This window comes from Pyrus communis, chromosome 4 (genome assembly GCF_963583255.1).
Source record: "Pyrus communis chromosome 4, drPyrComm1.1, whole genome shotgun sequence".
Taxonomy (NCBI): domain Eukaryota; kingdom Viridiplantae; phylum Streptophyta; class Magnoliopsida; order Rosales; family Rosaceae; genus Pyrus; species Pyrus communis.
The window spans coordinates 6,176,778-6,204,451 of NC_084806.1; the positions used below are offsets into that span (position 1 = coordinate 6,176,778).

At 35.6% G+C, this 27,674-nt stretch overlaps 2 protein-coding genes, 1 long non-coding RNA gene and 1 pseudogene across 3 annotated transcripts; 1 reads left to right on the forward strand and 3 right to left on the reverse strand.

Moving 5' to 3' along the window:
* Positions 1-223: 223 nt before the first annotated feature.
* LOC137732076 (very-long-chain 3-oxoacyl-CoA reductase 1-like) lies at positions 224-1,973 on the reverse strand. Its single transcript, XM_068471372.1, has 3 exons — positions 1,284-1,973; positions 1,012-1,081; positions 224-818 (listed from the first exon to the last, which is right to left on the reverse strand). The coding sequence occupies exons 1-3, from the start codon at positions 1,901-1,903 to the stop codon at positions 561-563; spliced, it is 948 nt and encodes a 315-aa protein (XP_068327473.1). The 5' UTR covers positions 1,904-1,973; the 3' UTR covers positions 224-560.
* A 477-nt stretch (positions 1,974-2,450) lies between these two features.
* Positions 2,451-4,313, forward strand: LOC137730621 (uncharacterized). Its single transcript, XR_011068196.1, has 3 exons — positions 2,451-2,912; positions 3,671-3,807; positions 4,139-4,313. It is a non-coding gene; the product is annotated as an uncharacterized lncRNA (long non-coding RNA).
* A 13,274-nt stretch (positions 4,314-17,587) lies between these two features.
* LOC137731430 (very-long-chain 3-oxoacyl-CoA reductase 1-like) lies at positions 17,588-20,899 on the reverse strand (annotated as a pseudogene).
* Positions 20,900-21,688: 789 nt separating this feature from the next.
* LOC137730586 (very-long-chain 3-oxoacyl-CoA reductase-like protein At1g24470) lies at positions 21,689-26,121 on the reverse strand. Its single transcript, XM_068469572.1, has 2 exons — positions 25,481-26,121; positions 21,689-22,016 (listed from the first exon to the last, which is right to left on the reverse strand). Exons 1-2 carry the CDS (start codon positions 26,119-26,121, stop codon positions 21,689-21,691), a joined length of 969 nt encoding a protein of 322 aa, XP_068325673.1.
* Positions 26,122-27,674: the final 1,553 nt, after the last annotated feature.

Here is a 27,674-nt window from a genome sequence, read left to right on the forward strand (position 1 = left end):
TTGAATCTCAATCTTTTGCTTATATCTCCATGGATTTCATTCATTATATTGGTAATAAAATTGTATTAAATGCGGGTATAGAATGGCCCAATCTTTACCCTGCTTGAGAAGTAAAAGGGACTGATTAAAGTCAAGTGGTAAACCCAACGGCACAATTTTTTGCCACTGTCTGCAAATAGAGTATTACTGATAGGGATGTGACACACCACAAAACACAACCAAAAACCATCAAAATTTTTGATGAGAGAAGATTTATTTGTTTTAAATTCAACCACCTTACTCCAATTGCAAGTGACCCTTTACTACAGTGGTGGAAAGGTGTTAAAGATTAACTCCATAAGGCATCAAATGCAACTAACAATAGACTTTTCCTCTTAGTTTCCAGAGATCATGCCATCCTAACGTAGCTCTCACTTGTGTAGGTGCACCGTGATCACGTCATCCTTAACGCAGCTCTCACTTTTTAGAGAAACATTTGTGCTGGGAAGCTATTTATTTTGGTCTCACTCAGCCGGTGTAGGAGGGGCAGCCTACCGAAGTTTCCCTTCCATTTTATGTTGCTAAATTGCTTTGTTTCGCGACTCCTTCAATTGGCCTCTCTTTCGCATCCCAATGAAATACTTAAACATGATCGCATTCAACAACACATCAGGCAGTGCATTTGTTACGAACCACTGCACAGAATGGCTCAAGTAGGGTGTGCACAGATGCTCATAACCAATGCATCTCATGCTTGCTTTGCTATACATCTCTGGTGATGCAATGAAGAAGGAAGTCGGCTTCATCTTTGTCATCTTTGTTGCCACCAAACTAGGAATCTGCATTGAATCGTATGCAGTTGGATTATATATGAAGGACTTCAATAACACCACAATCACATATAGTGATAGACAATTTTTTCCCCAAATTTTGTTTAAATATACATAAATAAAAACAGAGTGCCCCAAGTAGGTAGTATTTTTCTCATTGAACTGGATAAAAAGAAAACATAAAAATGGGAAAAATGAGAACCTGGCACTGAATGTCAATTCCTTGCTGCTTGTACTCCAAACTAATGCATTTTGAGAACATTGATATGTACCTGCCAATGCCAAACCTCACAAGGATTTATGTCACATGTTACAAATTTGACAATATGCTAAGATTTATTGAGAATTCCCGAGAGGGAGTAGTTTTTTAACGTGACTCCCATCGTAACGTGCTGTTACTAATTTACTCGTACTAATTAATCTTCCTTTAGTTGACAAGGCTAATCAAGAGAGAGCAGTACTAATTGTACTCACGCTTTGGAAGCAGCATAAACAGTGTATAGAGGGTAAGAAGGGAGGGTCTCCGAGGAGGCAGAACCAATGTTAACAATTGCTCCTTTCTTCTTCCTCAGCATAACCGGAAGCACTGCCCTAGTGATCCACGTGGCAGCCTCCATGTTCACCTTCACAATGCTCTCCATCAGCTCCAGATCAACCTCATGAAAAAACCTTGCATAAGGGTAAGCCACCCCAGCGTTATTTACCAAAATGCCCACGTCAAGCCCTTTTATTCCTTCCTCTATCGCATCAGCAATTTCCTGCCCAGTAAACTGTGCCAAATCAATGGCAATATTCTTGGTGTGAATTTTTTCACCGTACTTTTCGTGTATTTCGTTGGAGGTTGCTTCGAGCTTCGAAGGGTTTCGACCAACCAAAACTAGGTTAAGACCCTTGGAAGCCATTTCGAATGCTAGGGCTTTTCCGATTCCGTCAGTGGGGCCAGTGATGAGAGCCCACGAGCCGTACTCCTTGAGATTCTTTGGGGGTCTGAGGAGCATGAGCCAGACCCATCTGAGAAAATTGATGAAGGATTTGCAGAGAGAGATGACCCCTAGAGTGCTTACTGCCACTAGGAAAAACTGTTGGAATTCCATTGCCAGCAACCACGGTGGAGAATGTGGTAGGGTTTCTTGTTTATCTTTTATACATAAAGCCGGAGGCTCGGTTTGGGGTCATCCAATAATTGGACGAAAATACCCCTCGGCCGAAAAACATTCGTTTGCAGGCCCACACACAAGCAAACTGCATATGAAAGTCCAAGAATCAAAAGGTAATGACTGGTTTGGTATTGCTGTACTTTGAAAAAAAAACTGCTTCTGCTGTGCGAATAGCAGTTGTGAAATAAAGCAGCAAAGTGTTTGGTAAACTTTTTTATAAAAGTGATTTTGAAAAAAAAAAAAAAGGAGTATTATAATATTTGGTAAACTTTTATGTAAAACAGATGTGAAAAAAAGTCAATTTTTCAAAGGTTTTGCAGCTTCTTGTTTTTGGTTTTTTTTTATCCAAAACTGTGAAAACAAGTTGAAACTGAATGTTTATCAAACACAAAAATAACTCCCAACTTTTTTTTATACTAGATTTTTTCAGAATCAAGTACCAAACCGGTAAATCCCTTCGAACTCTTCGATTATGAACATCCATCTTTTTCCTCCTCCTCTTCTTCTTCTGCTGCTGCTTCGACCAGTAGCGATACTTCAGGCGGTGCTGCCCGCGTTTTGTCCAAATTCATAAAATTGGTTTCGATCACTGGGCTATCTCTTTCGTCTTCACTTTTCTGTTTCTCAAATTTTTTTCCTCTCTTGCTTTTCGCTTCGTGCTCTGTCACTCAAATGTTTTTGACAACATCTTCTTTCTTTTACCTTTCGTGCTCTGTCTTGCTGATGAATCTCCCAGATTTGAGATATTTTCTTTTGCTTTAATTTTTTATTATATTTATAGAAGATTTTTTCTTTTTTTTAGTGAGTTTTTCTATTTCAGTTTCGGTTTATTGTGTTCTGGCTGTTGAAGAATGTAAATTTGGATTTGCAAAGTGACAGAAATTTGGACCCTTATTTCTCTTCGACGATTTCTGTCAAGGCGAACTATAATTCTAGAGTTTCAGAGGTACTGTCATTGTTTTGGATCACATTGTAGGATATGAAGTTTATGAAATTTAGGGTGGAATAAATTGCAGATACTCCTTTTGTTTAAATTTTGGTTTTGATGTAATTTTCGTTTGACGCTTAAATTCATGCAATTTTTTATACTTCTTGATAATGTGTATCTGGGTGATGATGAAATATGCAATTAATTTATTCGCTAATTGGTTCGTTTACGTTTGCATGAAGCAAAGCTCTAAGTTAAAGATGTTAAAATTGAACCCAAAAAAAAAAAAAAAAAAAAAAAAAAAGTTAGAAGTACTTCCAAGCTCTTTAAAGATTTCAAATGCTATATGATGTCTGCTTCTTTGGCTGAATTGTTGTTGTTCTTATATACTTGGCACATAGATTGTATGCTTATTGCCTGCTGATCTGTTAATTTTGATAATGCTGAGTTGTCGCATTCTGTGGTCCTTTCAAGAAGTGTGGTAGAATGCAACAATTGAGCATTATCAAATTTATGATCCGACAAATGGTTTTAGCAGTAGTTGTACTTATCATGCTTGGCGACCTTTTCTTTTATTTTGCTCTTCCTTTCTTTCTTTCCTTTTGCTTCGGAGAGGAGAAAACTAACCTTTTGTTTTTGGTTTTGTGGGGAAATAGATATAAGGGTTGGAAAATGAATCTATTAGCATTTCCCCAATTGCTTTTATTTTGTAATTTTTGGGGGGTTTTGTCTGTGTGCTCCGATGCTGTCTGATTTCAGTTTTTTTTTTCTTTCAGAAAAAGGAAACGTTGGTGTTCGAATTTTGCAGCTACATGTCAAGATGCAAGCGAAGGCTATGCAGGTGTGTTCCTGTTAATTGCAATTTCTTTACATTCAATGTCCAGATATTCTTAATTCCAACAATTGATTTCATGTAATTGAAATTTTGTTACATTCAATGTGCAGATATTCTCATTTGCTAATTTACTTATCAATCGCCATTTTCCATTGATTAATGCTTATCATCTGCAATCCCCATTGCCCCTGTATCTAAAAGTTTTTATCTTTCTTCTTTCCCCCTCATTTGGGTGCCTATAAAATTGGCTAATTGTCATTTTTAATTACTTACGGTGCTTTAGTTTACAGTCTAGCCCATTCAGGCAATTGCTTTCCCAAAACAATTGTATTTTAAGTAACATTATTGTGTTTTGGCATGTGTGAAGCTGAATGATATTTTTATCATTTTTTATTTATTTTCTGTACAGAACAGCTTTGATCTTCCACACGACTACTCTCTGTTGCTTCCGAAAGATCTCCGTCTCGATGTGAGTAGGGTTTTTTCAATCTGTGTGGATTACCCAGTTGTTGAATTTGATAGATAATGTGACTTTTGAGATGGCAGAGTTTTTGAAATTGTGTTTTGGGCATGTCTGAACCTGAATGATGAGGTTAGTTATTTTTGAGGCTCTGCTTCTGCAAACGTGAACTCTTTAAATGGATATCAAATTTTATGTGAATTTTAGTCATTTATCAAACTGATCTACACCAAACTCTGTGTACTACAACAATTATAATTAGCTCAGTATACAATTTTGTTTTACAGTGGATTTATAATGACCAAAATATATACAAAGCATATGGATCGATTTTTCTAAGCCTTATTAGTTCCCTAAATTGTGGTATTTCATGTTTAATAGTGTTAAATACTTTATATGTTATATTTTATTGTGCTACTTCGTTCTTTTTGTAATTTTTAATGCTTCTCCACAATATAGCTAAAGAAAGAACACTCTTATGTTATCCACCTTTGTTATTTCTCTTATGGTTGCACTTTTTTGTTTTCATTCTTTTTGTTCTTGCCTAATTGTTATTTCATTTTGGTTTTTTGTTTCTCTATATTGATGTTATTTTGAAATAGAAAGAATTTTCAAGAGCATACTTTATTACAATTTTCCTTTAGTCGGGTTCACAAAATGAAATTCAAAACATCATTTCTATAAGATTCACCCTAAAAACCCTTGCGATGAAAGTAATGGGATTTCAGTTTCCTTGCAGTTATTCAGGTGTCGTTATCTTTCTTAGCCTTCTTTATTTCAAAACTACCTTAACCTCAAGCTCACCTGCAAGTTCCTGCTCACCAGGTATTACAAAGTGATAAGAAATTGGCTTGCCTTCTAACAACATTACTGTCATATTTGACACTAAAAGCATACTATACATGCAGTTCCCTGTTTTCTATCTTCCTTTATTCTTTTTATTTTTATCTATGTGTAATTATTTATGTATAAATGCAATTCTCAAATATTGTAAATCTAAGTTAGCCTAATAATTTTAACATGCAAGGAAATAGCTTTGTCCAGCAAGGAAATACCTCTTCGCAACCAACTCAATCCCACAAAACTTTTACTGCTCTTAAAAACATTATCTGCTCAAGTAAGTTCTCAGTTTCCATATACTTTTTATTTCTTGATATCTAGGTGATTTACATAGTTTTCAACCATTAGATCACATAACTTACATTTATAATTCTATTGATTCTGATTGTTTAAATAAATGTTTTTTTCTTGCCAGCTAGATGATGTCATGACATGGTTTAGTGGTATTCAATACAATTGGAGAAATTGTCTCTTTAATCTACTCATGTTGTGGGATTTCAAAAATGATTTAGCTACAATTGTCGATCAATCTAGAGATTTAATTCAACTTCAAATTTCGTAGTGTGATGTTGATGTTTTATTTTATCTTTGGATGGAGTGAATGTCCAGTTACTTAAGTCCTTTGCTGAAGTCTACAGTTGAGTAGAACCAATGTCGAGTATCAACGGTGACGAAGATCTTGATGAATGAAAGGAGACTAGAGTCTCGATTCTTATTCCTCGAAGCCGGTGCTCGACCTACGATAAGGTTTTTTCTTAACACATCTAATTTTTTAGTTTTCAGTCATTTTAATGGATAGTTCGGTATTTCGGCGGCTTTGATCTTTGATTTGAAATATGTGATTTTGTCTAATTCTTTATGATCCTCAATTTCTATTGATGTTTAGGGTTTAATGAAGATTCCCTAATGAGGTTGGTTAAGACCAAAAAAATGGTATGTGTCAAATTTTTGTTTTTCTATTCCTTTAATTTTATGCAGAGTTTTGATGTGCTACTTAACTAATTGGGTACGTTGTATATATGCATGACCTGATGGTATTCCGTTAAATTACTTATATGCATGGTTCTAAAGACGCTCGGTACTAGTCGGGTGACGGGCTGGTGCCTAGTGCCTAGTGCCTAGGCGGCTAGGCGCAGGCGGGGGCCTAGGTGAACTAGGCGGATTTAAATTAATTTATTATATATCATATAAATAAGTGTCCATTATATGATAAAAAAGTATTAGTTGACTAATATATCATCCCTTTATTAATTAAAATACTAAATAACATAACTTAAATGGACAACAACTAAAAAAAATAAGCAAAATACAAGAAGTAAAATACATATTAACATAAGATAATAACTAATACTTAAACCCTTGAAAATGGATAAGCATATTAACACTAGAATCTCGATTCCACCGCTACAATAACTCTTGGGTATGAATATTATATTAATATTCAGAAAATAGATTTAAACTAAAGTAAAGAAAAGTTGGAAAATCAAAGTTAGAAAACCAGTTAACAGGAAGAAAGGAAAAGATTCCAGACTTGTGACTCTTCACGTATGTTTGATTTATAGGCCTCTTGAATTTTGAATTGTGATTGGAAATTACAGTCCGCACATGGAGTATAGGTAAAATCACTACTTATTTTTTGTATTACTTTTCCTTTAAATGTCTTTTGAGTCTCAGATTGAGTCTCTATAGATTGTAAATTTCCAACACGTATGCATACTTCAGTCCATACAATAAAGCCAATGTTTTTCTATAAAGAACCAAATACGTTATATATATATATATATATATATATATATATATATCCTCAACGAATGCTTTGCTGTTTTTATATTCCATTGTCAAGCCCTGAAATTAGAACATAGGTTTTTCACATGAAATTGAATTTTTCCATGATTGAGAACTCTCTTTTTGTTCAAATTGTGTCACTAGTTTTGTGTTTTTTTTTTTCATTGGGCAGGTGGACTTAAAAGACATCAAGTATGTAGGGGAGTGGTAGGATTATCATTTTAGAGGTAGACTCTCATGTTAAACTTCTGTTCTGGTCTTTTTATCATTAAATTTTGTGAAAACATTGTTTAGTATAATCCTTATTGCAATACAAAATAATAGGTACAAGACTAGCTTACCAAGGAGCTTATAATAATCTATTTGATGCTGAAATCTTATTTGACCAATTTGTTGGAACTAGAGTGTTTTTACCAAGACTCTCTTTAAAGACTACAGAAAGCGTTGGACTCCTATTTGAACTGACGAGAAAACAGTTTTATGTGAAATTGAGTTTTGCACTAACCATGTTGTGTAGAAAGATATTTTGCTTCCATTAAATATATGATAAGGAGAAAAGGAATTTAAATCTCCCAATCTCACACTCTTAGATGGTGCTTGTGAACAGGAAGAAAAGGAGATTGATGATGATGACGATACAATATGCCCATCAGGCGAGTTGATTGAGGGGGAATTATCTGAACAAAGAGAGAGGTCGGAAGGGTTCAGTTTTTTTTTTAATTTTTTTTTTAGTGTGGTGGGAGTTGAAGGAGATAACCTCGAACAACAGTTTTGTGGACAAGTCCAGATTGACAGAGGATTTTGGTTTTGACTCTTTGTGTTCGTTCGAGTTTGTTGAAGAAGAAAACATGTCGCAATCGTCAGACTCAGAAGAGGAGCTTGGTGATTCTTCACAAGATGAAAAAGAAATCTTTGATGTTATTGAACGCTTTGACGGTGTGGTTGAGAATCTCTTCTGAGTCGTATTATAGAGGAGTTTCAGACGCTACAGAACAAGTTGAATTCAAGGATACTAAAAAGAACAAGAATTTGTTAAAGTATAGCATGAGGAAAAGGTTGGGATTCGTATTGGTCAAATGTGAGGCAAATAGTCGAACTATCAATTTCAAGTCAAATATGAAAGTTTCTTTGGTTCCACACAAAAGGTCTTTATTTCATGGAAAGAATATTGGGAAAGTCAATTTTAGCGAGTATGTGAGTGGAAAGAAGGGAGATAAAAAAGTTCAAAGGGGCATTGTCAAACTTAATGAAGATAAGTAGCTGGAACGTTAGAGGTCTGGGAAGTAGGCAGAAAAAGGGTATCTTCGAAAGAGCAGTTTCGTTGCTTAAAGCCCGACATCGTAATTTTACAAGAAACCAAGAAAGCATCATTAGAGAGAGTGGGTTTCCGCCCCTGCACAAGGAAGGTCTGGGGGTATAGTAGTGATATGGAACACAAAACAAATCTTAGTTATTGAACCTTTGGTTGGAGTATTCTCAATCTCCATAAAAATTAAAGCATTGAATGGGTTGGACTGGTGGCTATCAGGGGAGAGATAAGGGAGTTTTGGGAAGAAATGGCAAGTCTTTATGGGCTTTGTGGACCAAGATGGTTTGTAGGAGGAAATTTTAATGTGGTGAGATATGTAAATGAGAAATCAAGTGGGGGAAGGACGACTACAAGCATGAGGACCTTTAACGAGTTTATTCAAGATACAGAACTCAAAGATCTAGATTTGCTCAATGCTCAATTTACTTGGTCAAATTTTAGAGAAGAAGCAGTGTGTCGGAGGTTAGACATATTCTTGTTCTCTGTTGGATGGGAAGAGATCTTTCCAAATGTAAGATAAAAGACTTTGGCAAGGGTAATTTCAGATCATTGTCCAATCGAGCTGGATACTAACAAGGTGAAATGGGGGCCAAATCCTTTCAGGTTCGAAAACATGTGGCTACAACACCCAGACTTAAGGAACAAATTCAAACAATAGTGGCAATCTAAGTAGGTTGAGGGTTGGGAGGGTTATAAAATTTTGAGTAAGTTAAAAGCTCTTAAAAGGAAGTTGCAAAGATGGAGTAAGGAGATTTTTGGTGATGTTGAGAAAGATATTAAGGAAGCCGAGGCTAGTTTAGAGGAATTAGATATAAAAGAAGGGATGGAATGGTTAGATGATGCTTCAAAAAGAAAGAGGGAAGAGTTACTTTTCCTCGTGGAAGATTTGGCTTTCAAGGACGAAGTGAAGTGGAGGCAAAGAAGTAAAGTGAAGTGGGCTAAAGATGGGGATGGTAACACTAAATTTTTTCATAAAATAGCAAATGGGTGAAGGAAGAGAAATTATATAGAAAGATTGGAAGTGGAAGATGGTGGAGTGGTAGAGGATACAGAAGAGATAGACAAACAAATCGTCAATTTTTTCAAGTCCCTGTTTAGCAGCAATGAAGAGGTGTGTTGGGGTTTAAAAGGCATTAATTGGTGCTCAATAAGTGAGTATAAGGCAGCTTGGCTTGAGAGGCATTTTGAGGAATTGGAAGTTCAAAGAGCAGTTTTTGATTGTGGAAGGGATAAGTCGCCAGGTCCAGATGGGTTCTCTTTGCTAATGTTTCAAAATTGCTAGGATATCTTGAAAGTGGATATTTTGAAGGTGATCGAGGAGTTCTTTGAGAAAGGGATAATAAATGCGGTGACAAATGAAACATTCATTTGTCTTATTCTGAAAAAGTCAGATTCTTTGAACGTGACGAACTACAGGCCTATAAGCCTAGCTACTAGTTTATATGAGATTGTGGCGAAAGTCCTTGCATCAAGACTAAAGGACGTTATGGGTAGCACAATCTCTCTAAATCAAGGAGCTTTTGTTAAAGGTAGACAAATTTTGGATGTGGTCCTTGCAAATGAGGTTGTAGAAGAGGTGAGGCAAAAGAAAAAGGAGGGATTGATGTTCAAGATTGATTTTGAAAAGGCTTATGATCATGTGGAGTGGAGATTTTTGGATGAAGTCTTACAAAGAAAAGGCTTTGGCAATAGATGGAGGAGAAGGGTGCAAGGTTGTCTAAGTTCCGCAAATTTCTCAGTTTTGATCAATGGGAGGCCTAGAGGAAAATTTAAAGCTTCAAGAGGTTTGAGACAAGGTAATCCACTGTCACCTTTTCTTTTCACCTTATTAGTTGATGTCTTGAGTAGATTGCTGGAGAAGGCACAAGAGAATAATATGATCAAAGGTTTGTGCATTGGGCAAGAAAAGGTGGAGATTTTGCATCTTCAATTTGCTAATGACACCATTTTTTTCTTGGCGAGGGCTGAGGGAGTTTGGAAAAACTTATTAGAGTTGCCCAATTTATTTTGTACTGTTTCAAGTTTGAAAATTAACAAAGCAAAGTGCTCTTTGGCTGGAATAAACTGGGATTGTGAGAAAATTAAAAGGATGGTAGATTCTTGGGGTTGTGAGGTGGGTAGTTGGCCAATAACATATTTGTGTCTCCCTTTTGGGGGAAGGCCAAGAGCACTTACATTTTGGGATCCAGTTGTAGAAAAGATGGAAAAAAGACTTCAAAGTTGGAAGAAGGATTTCTTATCTAGAGGTGGTAGATTAACTTTGATTCAATCTGTTTTGGGAAGTTTGCCAATTTATTACATGTCTTTGTTCAAAATTCCTTGCGGGGGGTGACTGGACGGCTGGAAAAACTACTGAAAGGGTTTCTTTAGGAAAGGGGTAGATGAAGGAAAGGAAAACCATTTGGTGAAATGGGAGGTAGTTATAAAAAGTAAGGAGGATGGGGGTTTAGGTGTGGGGAATTTGAGGAAACGGAATGAAGCGTTATTGGCTAAGTGGTTGTGAAGATTCCCAAAGGAATCAAATTCTCTCTGGCACAAGGTAATAAGAAGCAAGTACGAGTTGCAGGATAATGGGTGGGATGCAAATCCTTCGCTGCATGTTTCAAGTCGTAGCCCTTGGAAAGATATTTCATCTGGTCTTCAATCGTTCCTAGAATGTTGCAAGTTTAAGGTGGCCAATGGGGAGAGGGTGAGGTTTTGGGAGGACGATTGGTTGGAAGGTGGACCATCGAAAAAGTAATATCCTAGATTATTCTTGTTATTGAGAATGCACAACTAGAGCATTTTAAGTTTTGTGGATTGTTTTCTTCATTCTTTGACCTGGAATTTTGATTTCAGGAGAAATTTGAATGAGTTGGAGATAGAAGAGGCGGCTAGGTTATTACAGAAGCTAGAAAATGTTTGTTTGATTCAATCAAGAGCGGATAATAGAAGGTGGAAACTAGAATTATCAAGATTGTTTACTTGCAAATCTTATAGCTCTTTCTTGAGCAACAATGGAATTGTGCAACATTTTCCACCTTTTTCTCAGATTTGGAAATCAAAAGCTCCTCAGAAGGTCAAAGTTCTTGTGTGGTTCGTGGCTACAAGGAAGGTCAACACTCATGATCAAGTTCAAAGGCGAAGGCCTTTTATTTGTATTTCTCCTCATTGGTGCAGTTTGTGTAAATATGAGGAGGATAGTGTTAATCATATTTTTCTCCATTGTTCTTACTCAATACAGTTGTGGTGGAAATTAGTTCAGGAAGTTAGAGTTAGTTGGGTCATTCCAAAGGGTTGTTTTGAGCTGCTAAGCACAAATTTTGAGGCTTTAGGAAAGGGGAGGAAAACTAAAGCTATGTGGATCTGTTTGGTGTTGGCAGTTTTTTTGGAACATTTGGTTGGAGGATAACAGAAGAGTTTTTGAAGATTATAATAGAGTGAGGGTAGCAGAACTATGGGGTAGAGTAAGATACTGGGCATCAGTTTCGAATGAGTTCAAGGATTATTCTCTCTCATATGGTGTGGGATATGTTAGCAGTCGTAAAATGATTATGGTTGATGTTATGTTATTTGTAATCAGATCTGTTTGAGAGGTCTTAGCTAGCTTTGCTGCATGGTGGATTTCTTATCCTCTATTTTGTAATTCTTGTTTTTATTTATATAAAGTGTTATCGTTTCTTCTAAAAATATATATATATATATATATGATAAAGTTACATTCATTATTTTAATGTTTAATTCACTTTTCAAATCCTCGTACATAAATACATTTAAATTGTATAAATCGTGCGTAGAACGTTGTAATTATAAAAGAGTCTTCCGCACACGCGTCAAAGACGCTAGTCAGTAAGAAGGCGTGAGGCGGTCAAGAATAATTAAAAACGCCATGTTTCTGCCTAACAGTTAGGGGTGGTTCGGTATGGGATCCCATACCGAAACCCTTGTCCCGATTCCCAAACCGAAATTTTTGGGAATCCCAAATTCAATACCAATCCCAAACCAAATTTTCGGGAATCCCAATTTTCGGGAATCCCGAAATAATTTCGGGATTTCGGGACAAATCGGGAATCCCGAAATGTTTTTGGGCTTTTGGACTAAAATTTGACATATTATGTTTTTGGGCTAAAATTTGACATATTATATTTTTGGGCTAAAATTAAGTTTCAATCTACCCACTACCCATTTGTGCACAAAGTTTTTGGGCTAATGCCATCTCACCCCACATTCCAACTTTGATTCCTCCTCCACATAGTTGTAATTAAATGAAAATTTTGGCGGCGCCCATGTCTGAATGAACAACTATATTGTGTACTCGAAAACAAAAGAAAAAAATTTGAGCTCAACTAATTGCATGCCCTGTACCCACCTTGTCCGTGTATATATATACAATATATGTATACTGATATGTTCATGCATGCATAATGGTCTTTGCTCCTTTGTTTCCTTGATTTGCCTAGGTATGCAGGAAACTAATATCCACATATTAATCACACTAGTGGCTAGGTATGCAGGAAACTAATATCCAAAGATTAATCACACTAGTGGCTAGGTATGCAGGAAACTAATATCCAAAGATTAATCACATTAGTTGAGACAACTGGAATATAGAAACAAACAAACATTAGTTATTTAGTTGAGACAAAGATTAATCACACTAGTGGCTACCAATACCATTAATTAAAAAATAATTCTCTTATAATTAAAAAATAATATATATATAATATTTATTTCTATTCGGTATGGGAATACCGAAAAAATGGAGATGTAATCCCGAATCCCATACCGAAAATTTCGGTTTGGTTCGGGATGACATACTGAAATTTTCGGGAATTTTGGTTTGGGATTTTTTTGGTTTGGGATCGGGATTTTTTCGGTTTGGTTTGGGATTTTTGGGATTTTTTTCCAGCCCTACTAACAGTGAGGCAAACTTAGAAAAGCATTAATTGCTAGTGCAACTTGCGATGTGTGTGTGTCATTGACCAAAAAAGAATGTGTGTCAGATGCCATGACGGCAATATGATTTTTTCAAAAAGATTGATCGTAGTATTTATTTTATTTTATTTTTCCAAACGATAGTATCTACACTAAAAGATAGAAGAAGTAGACTAAGTCTCACAATGAATTACCAATAATAATTTAATTTTGCATTTGACAAGAATCTAAGCTAAAACATTTCACTTACAAATGAGAAGGAATATCACTTAGTATTAAGTGGCTGATCGTAGTATTGAAACCATCTTTATTTCCCAATCATCAAAGGGTGATGATAAGGAGAACAAATTTTTAAATTAAATTTTGTAAATCATGTGTCATGATTATTGATAATTGAATTATTACTTAAGTATTGATTAATGTACTTATTTCTGATTGGTGACACATTATTTAGTTTGCATATTTGATCTAAACAATTCGTCTACCTAGCATTACTCATCATAATAAATCCACACTTATTTTACATGCATGCAGTGGCGGATCTAGGATTTAAATCTTGGGGGTCTCAGTGTTAAATACAAGTTTTTTAGATGGAAACAGAATGCGAAGTTGGCAAAAAAAAAAAAAAATGTTCATTCACTAAGGCATTTCGTGGAACTCTTGGCGGGCTTGTTGTCAACAACTAAACCATGTTGCGCACATGTCAACAGATAACGGCATATGCCGAAGCAATTTGTCGAGTGTTGTTGATGTAACCTATCGAGATATGCCTAGCATGCATTATATCCAACATTTAGTAGGCACAAAAAAGACTTCTACCAAACATTCAGAGGATTCCCAAAGCACCATAGATATTTTCCAAACTCTGAGTGGTCCCTTCTTCCATCCCACCTGCTAGCGTTCATATTAATGTTGTATATAATATAAATGAAGGACAAAATTATGATTTAAAGTATAATATTAGTAACGTGCGAACTGGACTAAACACGTGACAATGTTCCCCATAACTCACATTAATTTTCCCATTGGTGAATCATATGTTCATTGTGACAAGGTTACATTCATTCTTTTAATGTTTAATTCACTTTTCAAATCCATGTACATAAATACATTTAAATTGTATAAATCGTGCGTAGAACGTTCTAATTATAAAAGAGCCTTCCGCAAGCGCGTCAGGGAGGCTAGTCAGTAAGAAGGCGTGAGGCGGCCAAGAATAATTAAAGACGCCATGTTTTGCCTAACAGTAAGAAAAACTAAGAAAAGCATTAATTGCTAGTGCAACTTGCGATGTGTGTGTGTCATTGACAAAAAAAAAAGAATGTGTGTCAGATGCCACGACGGCAATATGATTTTTTCAAAAAAATTGATTGTAGTATTTTTTATTTTATTTTTTCAAACGATAGTATCTACACTAAAAAATAGGAGAAGTGGACTAAGTCTCACAATGGATTATCAATAATAATTTAATTTTGCATTTGATGATAATCTAAGCTAAAACCTCTCACTTACAAATGAGGAGGAATATCACTTAGTATTAAGTGGCTGATCGTAGTACTGAAGCCACATTTATTTCTCAATCATCAAAGGGTAATGATAAGGAGAACAAATTTTTAAATTAAATTTTGTAAATCATGCATCATGATTATGGATAATTGAATTATTACTTAAGTATTGATTAACATACTTATTTCTTATTGGTGACACATTATTTAGTTTGCATATTTGATCTAAACAATTCGTCTACCTAGCATTACTCATCATAATAAATCCACACTTATTTTACATGCATGTAGTGGCGGATTTAAGATTTAAATCTTGGGGGTCTGAGTGTTAAATACAAGTTTTTAAGATGGAAACAGAACGCGAAGTCGGCCAAAAAAAAAAAAGTTTATTCACTATGGCATTTCGTGGAACTCTTGGCGAGCTTGTTGTTAAGAACTAAACCATGTTGCGCACATGTCAACAGATAACGGCATATGCCGAAGCAATTTGTCGAGTGTTGTCGACATAACCTACCGAGATATGCCTAGCATGCATTATATCCAACATTTAGTAGGCACAAAAAAGACTTGTACCAAACATTCAAAGGATTCCCAGAGCACCATGGATATTTTCCAAACTCTGAGTGGTCCTAGGACCACCTTGGTCCCTACTTCCATCCCACCTGCTTGCGTTCACATTAATGTTGTATATAATATAAATGAAAGACAAAACAATGATTTAAAGTATAATTTTAGTAACATGCAAACTGGACTAAACACGTGACAATGTTCCCATAACTCACATTAATTTTCCCATTGGTGAATCATATATATGTCCATTGTGACAATGTTACATTCATTCTTTTAATGTTTAATTCACTTTTCAAATCCACGTACATAAATACATTTAAATTGTATAAATCATGCGTAGAACGTTGTAATTATAAAAGAGCCTTCCACACGCGCATCAGGGAGGCTAGTCAGTAAGAAGGCGTGAGGCGGCCAAGAATAATTAAAGACGCCATGTTTTTGCCTAACAGTGAGGCAGACTAAGAAAAGCATTAATTGCTAGTGCAACTTGCGATGTGTGTGTGTCATTGACCAAAAAAGAATGTGTGTCAGATGCCATGACTGAAATACGATTTTTTTCAAAAAGATTGATCGTAACATTTTTTATTTTATTTTTCCAAGCGATATTATCTACACTAAAAGATAGGAGAAGTGGACTAAATCTCACAATGGATTATCAATAATAATTTAATTTTGCATTTGACGAGAATCTAAGCTAAAACCTCTCACTTACAAATAAGGAGGAATATCACTTAGTATTAAGTGGCTGATCGTAGTATTGAAGCTACATTTATTTTTCAATCATCAAAGGGTAACGATAAGGAGAACAAATTTTTAAATTAAATTTTGTAAATCATGTGTCATGATTATTGATAATTGAATTATTACTTAAGTATTGATTAACGTACTTATTTCTTATTGGTGACACATTATTTAATTTGCAGATTCAATCTAAACAATTCGTCTACCTAGCATTACTCATCATAATAAAATCCACACTTATTTTACATGCATGCAGTGGTGGATCTAGGATTTAAATCTTGGGGGTCTGAGTGTTAAATACAAGTTTTTTAGATGGAAATAGAACGCGACGCCCTCAAAAAAAAAAAAAAAGGTTTATTCACTAAGGTATTTCGTGGAACTCTTGGCAGACTTGTTGTCAACAACTAAACCATGTTGCGCACATGTCAACAGAGATAACGGCATATGCCGAAGCAATTTGTCGAGTGTTGTCGACGTAACCTATCGAGATATGCCTAGCATGCATTATATCCAACATTTAGTAGGCACAAAAAAGACTCGTACCAAACATTCAGAGGATTCCTAGAGCACTATAGATATTTTCCGAACTCTGAGTGGTCCCTACTTCCATCCTACATGTTGGCTTTCACATTAATTTTAGTAACGTGCGAACTGAACTAAACACGTGACAATGTTCCCATAACTCACATTAATTTTCCCATCGGTGAATCATATGTCCATTGTGATTTTGTTTGTTAAGATTCCTTAGCCACTGCAAACCAAATAACACCTCACAATCTTAACCAAAACAAAGAATGCGCGCACTGGATTTTCATCATTTTCGTGTTGTTTGCTGCATCGTTTTATTGTCCAACCTTTTCAATTGGCCAATCTTTCGCAACCGATGGGAGTACCAAAAAACCATAGCACTCAAAAACGCATCGGGCAATCCATGTAATATGAGCCACTGCACAGAGTGGCACTAGTAGGGCGAACGTTGGTTCTCATAGCCAATCCATCGCATGCTTGCTATGCTGTATATCTGGTGATGGGAAGAAGAAGGGAGATGCCTTCACCATTGTCCGCTTTGTTGCCACGAACATAGGAATCTGGCACTGAATGTCAACTTTGAAAGGTACCTATATATACAACATGAAAGGTACCTATATATACAACATGACGCTTGCATTCTTAATCATATAAACGTTTTTTTTTTTTTTTTAATTTTTAATTTTTTAAAGAAATACATAGTCATAAGGGTTAATATACACGAACTTTGTATTGCAATAAGCAAGAGTCTTTAAAAATCTAATTACGACCCCATTGAAAGAAAAAAAATTCCATAAAAAATAATCGGTTGTATCTAAGATTTTCTCCGATCAAAATTTAAATAAATTAATTGAACTTTCCAAAAGAGTCAAGACATGTATGATATTATCAACATGTTTAATTTCTCCGAAATTAATGTTCAATACACACTTGGGAAGATCTTAGGACTCACAGAGGAGTACTCGTGAAAATGTTGGTGCAATCTTAGGACTCACGTAGAGGAGTACACGTGAAAGTGTTGGTGCCCATGTGAAGTAAAAGTGTAAGGGCTTCAATCTACGAGGCTACATAGACTTTGCACTTAAACACATACTAATGGCCTAACCACGAGATATAAAAATATGAAACAAAGGTTTGGTTAGAAATGATGTGCTCCTCGTCTACATCCAAATTTTAATCTCTTCAATTTTTACGATTATATAATTAAACTTAAAGCAGAATATCGTTTGAAAGAAGAAAAAGTTTAAGAAATAAATGAACTAACGCTTTGGAAGAAGCATAATTGGTGAACAGAGGAAAGGACGGCATGAGAGGCAGAACCAATATTGATAATTGGTCCTTTCTTCTTCTTGAGCGTACTTGGATCTCCATCAACTCCCAATCATCCACGTCATGGATTAACTTACCAAATCTGTAAGCCACTCCTGCACAATTTACCAAAATACCAACATTAAGCCCTTTTACCTCTTCCACTTGACCCGGCAGTTTCTGACACAATACAAAAATAACAGGTTTCGGGTCAACACGATAACTAATCAGGTCATTATCGGATGACCCGGGTTCTTAACGGGTATACACGCGGGTAACACGTGGGTAACCTGTTTCAACCGCTAAGAAAAAAATTATTTTGATAATTTTAAAGTTTAATTACTAAAATATTTATTATAAAATACAATAGCCATATTAATATATACAATATATTCTATATTAAATATATATAGTTTTGTATTATTATTCTATATAAGTTAAAAAAAAAAAGTTTTAGTCATTATTTATTTTTATTATGAGAGTTCCTTATTATCATTACTAGGATAAATTTTACTTAACATGTTGTTGTCCAAAATTAAAATAAACTAGTATAATATTTTTATAGGCAAGAACTAAGAAGACATACATACAAGTATGAAAAATGTGAAAGAATATATAAACACTCGTGATTCATAGACAATGGTTACACTTACATTATCGTTTAGATTTTTAAAATCCTTCAAACCCTCGTGAATAATGTTTTTTTATTTGAGGGCAAAATTAATAAAATTAATAATAATTATTATAAAATGTAAAAAAAAAAAAAAAAAAAACACAATCACTCATAGTGACAAGCTTTACAACTTTCATGAAAGGGTCAGCTTCAAAATTCTACACTATAATCCATAAACCTTAATTTTATATTTAACCATCGATTGTCATTTATGCTTTATTCTTTTTACTGAATTTCATTTTTAAAATTTTCTTTTTTGAAAACATTATCATCTGGCGAATGTAAGAAGATGAACGGTTCAGATCTTTGATATCAAGTTTCGATATTTACTGTTAACTAAAATATGAGTCGATGTCATATAGTTTGTAGAAACTTTATAAACATCAAGCAATATTTTCACTAACCGTAAAAATTTGAATATAATATCAACTATCCAAACCGTTCATCTTCCTACATCCTCTAATAGATCATGTTTTCAAAAAAGAAAATCTGAAAAAAAAAAAAAAAACAAAATTTGATGAGAACAGTGAAGCATAAATGTAAACAACAATCACTGGTTAAATTTTGATCTATGATTTATATGATTATAGTGGCGAATTTTGAAGTTAAGCTCTTTATGAAAGTTGTAAAGTTTGTCATTACGAGCGTTTATATATATATATATATATATATATATATATTTACACTTCTACATTAAGTAAAAAACTATTAAAGATTTTACTTAAATAACAACCGTAAGATAAATGAAAGTAAATCTATACCGTTGGATTCTATTTCACTTATATTATTAGAATTTTTTTGGACGAAAAAACCCTATCTCTATTCCAATATTTTCCAATTTTACCATTTGATCAATTTAGGTAAGCGAAAATATATTTAAAAGAAAAATGCGTTTTTATGTTTTGGATGTGACAATAGGGTATGTATGTACTTATTTAGTATTATGTTTTTCATTTGATTATTTATTGGTTTAAAATATATTTTCCTTAACAGGTAACGGGTCGGGTCATATTACATGTTAATATTATCGGGTCGATTTTGGATCGGGTCATTTTACCCATTTATTATAACGGGTGTTACACGACACGACCTATTAAGATATCGGGTATGACACGAACATGGAAAACACAACACGAATGTCAGGTCTATCTTCCACCATGGAATTAGCTATTTCCTCCCCACTAAACTTTGCGAAGTCCATGAATATTCTTAAGGGAACTTTTTAACGAAAAACCATATTTTTATATTAAAAAGTCAATCATGGTACTATTCACTTTACCCTTATCGTTAAAACTCAAAATTTTCAAGTCATTTTCAATAGTTTTCCTTATTCTTAATGCCAATTTTTCCACCATATTTTTCACGTATTTCATTGGAGGTAGCTTCAAGCTTTCAAGTGTTTCGATCAAGCAAAACTAGGTTATGACACTTTGGTCTCATTTGGCACGCCGTATAAAAGATCGGATAATATAAGTAATACGATATAAGTTGTTTGGTGCTCATATGGACTAATTAAGCATTGGATAAATTAAACCGGTCCCACCATTTTAATACCCTCACACCCGCTAAGTTGTACTCCCCAAAACCTCCGTATAATTTAGTCGGGTCACAAATTCAACCTCTCTGCTCGCATCGCGAAACCTCATCCAAGTATTCCTTCTCTTTTCTCCCTCCTCACCTCCGATCAACATCATACAAACAGAAAATCCGAGGTGACAAATTAAACCTAGGCCATGCCGTCCCTATTCAGACATCCATGGTGGCGGATCGAACTAGAACCGAAGAGCCGTCTTCGCCACCTGAATCAACTCATTCTGAGAACCCGCATCATCGCCACCCTTGACCCACTGCTTTTCTATAACTGCTTGCACCATCATCTTGCACATAAGTCTACCACTGCTATTGTATCTTGAAACAAGATCCCATGGTTGCGAATTATTGCCACCTTGAACCATTGCACGAACCCAAACCCAGAAACCACAAAATCCATTGAGTCACCCCCGCATCGTACCAGACCCAATTGCTATCAACCATTGCAGGCCACTGGGGACAAACGCTGCCAAAGAATAATCCTTAATTTACCCTTTTTTTTCAAATTAGGTTTTGCTATAATTTGGGGCTTTTCATTTGCTTCTTATCGTGAAGATAAGATTTGCTTCCAGTCATTTTTTTTTTAAATTCAGTTCAATGCCAAACACAATATAAGTAACGAAGCCCTTGAAGCTATTTCAAAGGCAAGGGTCTGTTGATTCCATCAGAGCTCGTAAGTGCCTGCGAGTCATACTCCTTGAGATTCTTTGGGGGTGTCAGGAACGTGACCCATACCCATCTGAAAAAATTGGAGGAGGATTTGCAAAGAGAGATGAACCCTATAGTGGTTGCCACAAATTCATGTAATTCCATTACTGATGTTGCCACGTGGTGAGTAAAATCAAGGACTTTGTTTTTGTAGAGAAAATTTTAATTGTGGTGCGAACACAAGTGGTACACCACTTGTTTTAGTAAAAGTGGTGAGAAATTTTATTTTTAAAATTATTAACTTTTAGCACACATATCATACTATTCGTATAGTGACACGTAATGTGCCACTTCGTATACCGATCATACTGAAAAATCTCTTATTTTTGTAAAGAGACTGAACGACAAGTTTAATGTTGAGCAGCTGAAAAAATGGACCATGCCATTGAGTATGATGGTGAGAAGAAAGAAGAGTAGTTGGATGTTGCAAATGCTAGAGGCTGACACAAAACTTCAATGATTTGGCCAAAACGTCTTTTCGGTTAGGTGGGTTATAAAAACTTTAAAAACTGCAAGTGCATGACCCGCTATTTATTTCACCTTTTCTTTTTGTTTTTTGGTTTTTTGTTTTTGTAACATGAATTCATGAAAGCCCAACGGCACTGAAGAAAAACCCACAATAAACCATACTTCTATTATATGAGAGATTTTTTCAAGTGTTGGGTATTTAAACGGTATTCTACATGTTATAATATAAGGAAAAGAAATTATATATTTTTTCGTGTTCCTATGCTTATTTTATGACATGTATACTATCTATTTAAATACCGGGCATTGAAAAAATTTCTCCTATAATACCGAGACTATTGTAAGTTAACTACTCTTTCATTGCTTACGAAAATGTAAATAAGTTATGGATAAATCAAAAGCGCTTTAATTAAGTTACGTGGCAGAAAAACTTAAATAGTATTATCATAGTTCCTCTCATGTCAATTCATATATAATCTAAGATTAATTGCATAAACTTGTCTGCTCACACAAGAGAGAAATAACAAAGAGTGTCATTTTTTGGCCAAAAAACAAAGTACGTATTATATTAGTTCTTCATGGAGTTTCTTCCCCCTTCTTTTTAAACCAATAGAGAGGCGCCAAGCATCGAGAAGAGAGTCGGGGGCCAAGCGCGAGAAGAACCACTGGACTGAGTGAGCCCAGAACGGTGAGCAGCGAGGTTCGTAGCCAATCCGCTGAATGGCTGCCTTTGCATAAGCATCTGGGGTTGGTATGAAGAGGGAGGGCCTCTCGATCGAAGCAACCCTCGACGCCAGTTTTGTTGCTACGTATAATGGTACCTGACTTTGCACATCAATTCCGTACCTCTTGTATTCCACGTGGAGGGATCTAGACAGTTGATCCACAAAACTGCATAATATATGTATTAGAAAACTTCATTTTAATCCCTAAATAAGATTATTTTTTCAGTAATACCATATGGAAGATTAAAAACTAAAAATAGTCATTCACGTCAGATTATAGTATTCCATCTCATATTTAATCATTTTTTTTATAGAATTATTGTAGTTTTAGTTTTCCTATTTACCCTTAGGTACAAATCAATGTTTTAATGTTTTGTATTTATTGATTCTTCACATCTCTTGTCACATCCCGGCCCGGGGCAGGCCACTTCCCGGCCCTGCTCCACCACCATAGCACGATATTGTCCGCTTTGGGCCCCGACTACGTCCTCACGGTTTTGTTTTTGGGAACTCACACGAGAACTTCCCGATGGGTCACCCATTCTGGGAATGCTCTCGCGCGCTACTCGCTTAACTTCGGAGTTTCGATGGAACCCGAAGCCAGTGAGCTTCCAAAAAGCCTCGTGCTAGATAGAGATGGGAATATACATATAAGGATCACTCCCCTGGGCGATGTGGGATGTCACAATCCACCCCTCTTAGGGGCCCGACGTCCTCGTCGGCACACCACAACCAGGGTTAGGCTCTGATACCAAATTGTCACATCCCGGCCCGGGGCGGACCACTTCCCGGGCCCACTCCACCACCGCAGCACAATATTGTCCGTTTTGGGCCCCAACTACGCCCTCACGGTTTTGTTTCTGAGAACTCACACGAGAACTTCCCGATGGGTCACCCATCCTGGGAATGCTCTTGCGCGCTACTCGCTTAACTTCAGAGTTCCAATGGAACCCGAAGCCAGTGCGCTCCCAAAAGGCCTCGTGCTAGGTAGAGATGAGAATATACATATAAGGATCACTCCCTTGGGCGATATGGGATGTCACATCTCTTCTTTTTCGATTACAATGAAATTCCCCATCTTTGGCGGCAATAAAGCTTTTTTCTCCTTTTCTGCTGATGACAATGTTCACGCTTCTTTTCTATATATTGAACCCAAAATTGATAGAACTATGTTTTTTTCGGTGATTTCAGTTTTATTACTCATCATCAACTGCACCTACGGTGTTGTGAAGCTGTTGTGATATTGACTGGCAATTTCCACACTTTTGAACCATTAATCCAATCTGGGATTGCTGATTAGTGTTGGATTTGAAGGCAACCCATTGTTGTAAAAAGCATTGTCAAGCTCAAAGAACTGAGCAAACATATATAAGTTTTTCAATTGCAGCAATGGCTAATATGGTGTTGTTCAGAATCAAATATAAGTCATCAGGTGTTGTTTGGAATCAAACATAAGTTTTTTGTACCTTATTGACTGTACCGAAACGATTGAACCTATCCTAAATAACGTTCCTAACTGGTCATACCGAATCGATCGGAGCTAAATGACCGTATAAAAATTCAAAAAAATGATGGCACTTCACAGACAACAAATACTTGAGGCCATGGCCTCAATCCCTATCCAGCTACGATGTACATTACACTATTTTTCAATGAGATTTCATCCCCCACCTTCACATCACATCCTATTCTACTTACAATGTTTCCATTTGTGCTTCAGATCCTATATAGCGTACCTAACTGACTGTACTGAATCGATCGGACCTAATTGGTCGTACCTAAATTAAAAACAAAACCACCAAAGGAAAATTTACCACATATGCTTTCAACAAACGCATGGTGTGCATTGCAAAACAATCTATTTTTGCTAAAACAATGAAAACTATCAAACCTAAACATACCAACTGTACTAACAAGCTATACAAGCATCAATTGGTGTGTTGATTATGAGAGCTACACACTTTTTCCACACCATATAGCTTATGATTAAGACAACAACAACACAAACCGTACCAACTGTTGTGTTGATTAAAATAATAAAAATACTAACCGTAGCTTACAAGTGATTCTTGGGTTCCAACGAAGGCATCGAATCGTTAAGCCGAACAATAATTTCTCTTTTTATTGTAGCTTCAAATAGATTTTTATGGAGTTGTAGAAGGTAACAATACCTAAAATACTATTTTGTGACAGTTGCCATTTTAAAATTTGAAAATTTTCATTGATTACAGGTGCAATTGTAGCCTGCTTTCACGTCTTGTTTTCAATTATGTGACATGAATGTTTTCACGCCCCATCTATTCTGTTTCTAAAATCAGGAAGTGTAGGTTACATTCTAAAAAATTAAGATGGTAACCATGTAAATTGTGGTAAAATATGTGGTATTATTATAGGTGACATGTCATGATGCATTAAAATGAATGATCTTTTTTGAATGTTAAAAACCTTGCATGTTATATTCTAAAAATCATCTTTAATAAGTCCTTATCTCTAAAAGTCCCTAAAAATAATAGTAAAACCAATCCAATTAGACCAATTAATAAGAGTAAATAACAATTAACTAGATATGTAAAATGTGTTCGTGATCGTTAAGCATGGCCAACAGAAAAACAGTTAGTTAAAGGATCGTTTGACATGCTAAAAACGATAACAAAATAAAAAAGTGGCATTTAAAAAAAAAAAATGTAAAAGTGTTTTTGAAATCTGAAGACAACTAAAGGGCTTGTTTGACGCTACTTTTACCAAAGAAAGAAAATTACTAAATGATAACAAAACAAAATCAACGGCAAATTTTTTGAGAAAATTTCAAATGGTGCTTTTTCAGAAAAGCATTGACACACATCATTTTTAATTAAAATTTATTGTATTTTTATTTTTTAATAAATCACTACCAAATAATGTGTGTATAAGCAAAATCGTTTTTATTAAAATATTTAGAACTATGTGTCAACTTGTTAGATATACCTTAAATTTTTGGTCAAAAACGCAGAAATCAAGATCTAATTATTAAAATACCTCAAATATCTTATACCCTCGAGTACCATAAATATTTTTGTGTTTTTATATTCTTTTTTGTACCAACACACAGCCACAAATTCACAATGGTGTGTTGCACATGCATTATTTAAAGAGTTGGACAACATATTATATATAGGTGGTCAAATTGATGGAGTATTGATTCCCATGAACTTCCAAGTAATAGGGATGCTGTACAAAGGTTAATTTGTTAATGCTTTTGACATTGGATATTTCACATAGGATGAAAACATTACGTTAATGCATGAAATATAAACAAATAACTCAGTAGGTCAAAAGTGTCAGGTGCAAAGCTTTGATGGGCACCCATGAAACTGCATGCGGCAGTATAGCAGAGGAGTAGATGAATACAGTTAATAAGTCGGTTAGATAGTATGGGTTTTATGACATAACAAGATCGAGGGTAGTAGCACGCATTCAATTATAACTTCTTTTCTTTTTTTGATCTAGCAAATCTTGTAAATTCAAGGAAAATATGTGTGTGTGTGTGTGTGTGTGTGTGTGTAGATGTATATGTGAGAGAGAGAGAGAGAGAGAGAGAGAGAGAGAGAGAGAGAGCGAGAGAGATAAATTAACTTAAAATTTGATGCTTACGATTTTGTAGCAGCGTAGATCGTGAAGAGAGGATGAGAAGGCACGGCAATGCCAGCCCCAGAACCAATATTAACTATTGCACCTCTCTTCCTTTCAACCATCCCTCGCACAACTGCCATGCTCACTCTAGATGTACCCTCCACATTCACCTTCACAACATTCATCCACACTTCCTCACCAACCTCGTGAAAGAATCCGGCACTCGGGTATGTAACCCCGACGTTGTTGATCAAAACGCCGATGTCCAAACCCCTGATCTCCTTCTCCAGCTGCTCGTCCAACCCGTCCAAGCCGCTGCCTGAGAAGTCGAATGCAATGGTTTTTATTAGGGTAGAGGGAGAGTTTGCATGGATTTTATCGGAGACTGATTTGAGCTTGGTGGAGTTCCGGCTGACTAGGACTAGGTTTAGGCCTTTTTGGGCAAGTTGGAAGGCAAATGCTTTTCCTATGCCGTCGGCTGCACCGGTGACCAACGCCCACGAGCCGTAATTTTTCAGGTTTTTGGGGGCTCTGAGGAGGAGGATGAAGACCCATTTGGCCAGAGAGGTGATATGCTTGAGGAGGATGAAGAAGCCAAGAGTGGAAGGAAGGAGAAGCCAGAGGGGTTGGGTCGTTAGGTCATGAATGCATGGAGGCACCATCTTTTTTGGGTTTTGGGGAAAAAAGACAGACTATAGTGTTTCTTATTGGAGTTTGGAAGGAAAATTTGCTTTAATTTTATGGTGCACGTTAGAATATTTATTAAAGGGCATGTTATGTTAGGTTCACTTTTGTGCGGGTGCATTTTTACTCACTACCCATAAGTGGTAGTAATGCATATCACCTTATTTATTACCATTTGATAAGTTTAAATTACTATCACTTGAGGATAGTGAACAAAAATAATCCCTTAAGTGCAGGAAACAAATGATTAGTTACGGGTCATGTTCCTTTATCTAATGATGGATGCTAACAAGCTTTTCATTCCAAAGTTCTTTTTCTATTTTTTATAAATTAGAAAGTAGACGGTTTTAATCTTCTTATCACATCTTAGTATAACAAGGATAGTCGGAAAGGCAGAACAAAAAGGTTTAACGAAAACGGTGTTGAGGAAAAACTAAGAATACACAACTCTAACACAAGTGTTGAAGAGACAAACAAGTAAACAAATTATTTGTATTGCACTCACAAAATATTACAACACACACTCTCAAGGACACACTTTATAAGCTATAACACTCTCTGACTTTCTAGGGACACACTCTAGACCACTCACACTCCTACAAGACTACTCTTACTTCTCACTCTCACTTGGTTGCCTACTTGCTTGATTACTTGGTTTCTTTATTCTTAATTGATACAAATGGTGTGGATGTCTTCTCCTTTTATAGGCATGGATGGAACCTTGGAGAAGCATGGAAACATCATGCTAGAGATATCTAGATAATTCCACTATCTTTCTAAGCTAGAATTATCTACACTAATTTTGCATGTTGGTGGAAACCTCAGCTTTCTTCTAGACTCTTCCACCAACTTAAGAAACAACCTTCTAGTCCTTTCTACAAAGGACTACTTTAACTTGGATAACCTAGCTAATCAACTTTAGTGAATGTTCTAGAATTCTTTATTCTAGATTTGTGTAGGTCTTTCAATGAGATGAGGTTGATTTCTTTAACAAACGGTAGGTAGCATCCCCATATAATATACAGTTGGTTTGATTCAGAAATTTGGTAATTTGGTTTAATTAATGAGGTATTTGATCAAGGGAAGATGGTAACGAGATATAAAATGTGATTACCAGAATTGCAATTCCAAGGGCTTTGAAGACTGAGGCCACGGCTGCTGAAAAGAGCGTGTGGTTTGCATTGTTTCACCTGTAACATTCACGCAGTTTTCATGAAATGTGATCCATATGCTGTTGGTAAGTTCTACACCATGTAAGAGCCGTCTACATATAGTAGCAGCTTTTATTGGTGTGATCCGTCATTGGGATTGCTTTAGAGAGACAGTACATACTGTTTTTACTTTTGGGAAGGGAAGTGTTATTGACACTCCAAAAATCTCATTCTACACTCCTCGTAACTGTATTTTTCTTTCTAAATATAGAAAGTTTGGAGTGTAGAATGATAAATTTGGAGTGCCAATAACAATTTCCTTTGAGAAAACTTGTTTATTTTATTTATTGAAAAAACTATAGTACTAGTTTCCTAACTTT

Excerpts from the sequence above, each read along its gene's own strand:
- LOC137732076 (XM_068471372.1), bottom strand. The coding sequence starts at position 1,903 with ATGGAATTCCAACAGTTTTTCCTAGTGGCAGTAAGCACTCTAGGGGTC. Across the intron at positions 1,082-1,283 it reads GTTTATGCTGCTTCCAAAGC|GTACATATCAATGTTCTCAA; the intron begins GTGAGTACAATT and ends TGGCATTGGCAG. Across the intron at positions 819-1,011 it reads GAATTGACATTCAGTGCCAG|ATTCCTAGTTTGGTGGCAAC; the intron begins GTTCTCATTTTT and ends GATTCAATGCAG.
- LOC137730586 (XM_068469572.1), bottom strand. The coding sequence starts at position 26,121 with ATGGTGCCTCCATGCATTCATGACCTAACGACCCAACCCCTCTGGCTT. Across the intron at positions 22,017-25,480 it reads ATCTACGCTGCTACAAAATC|TTTTGTGGATCAACTGTCTA; the intron begins GTAAGCATCAAA and ends TATATTATGCAG.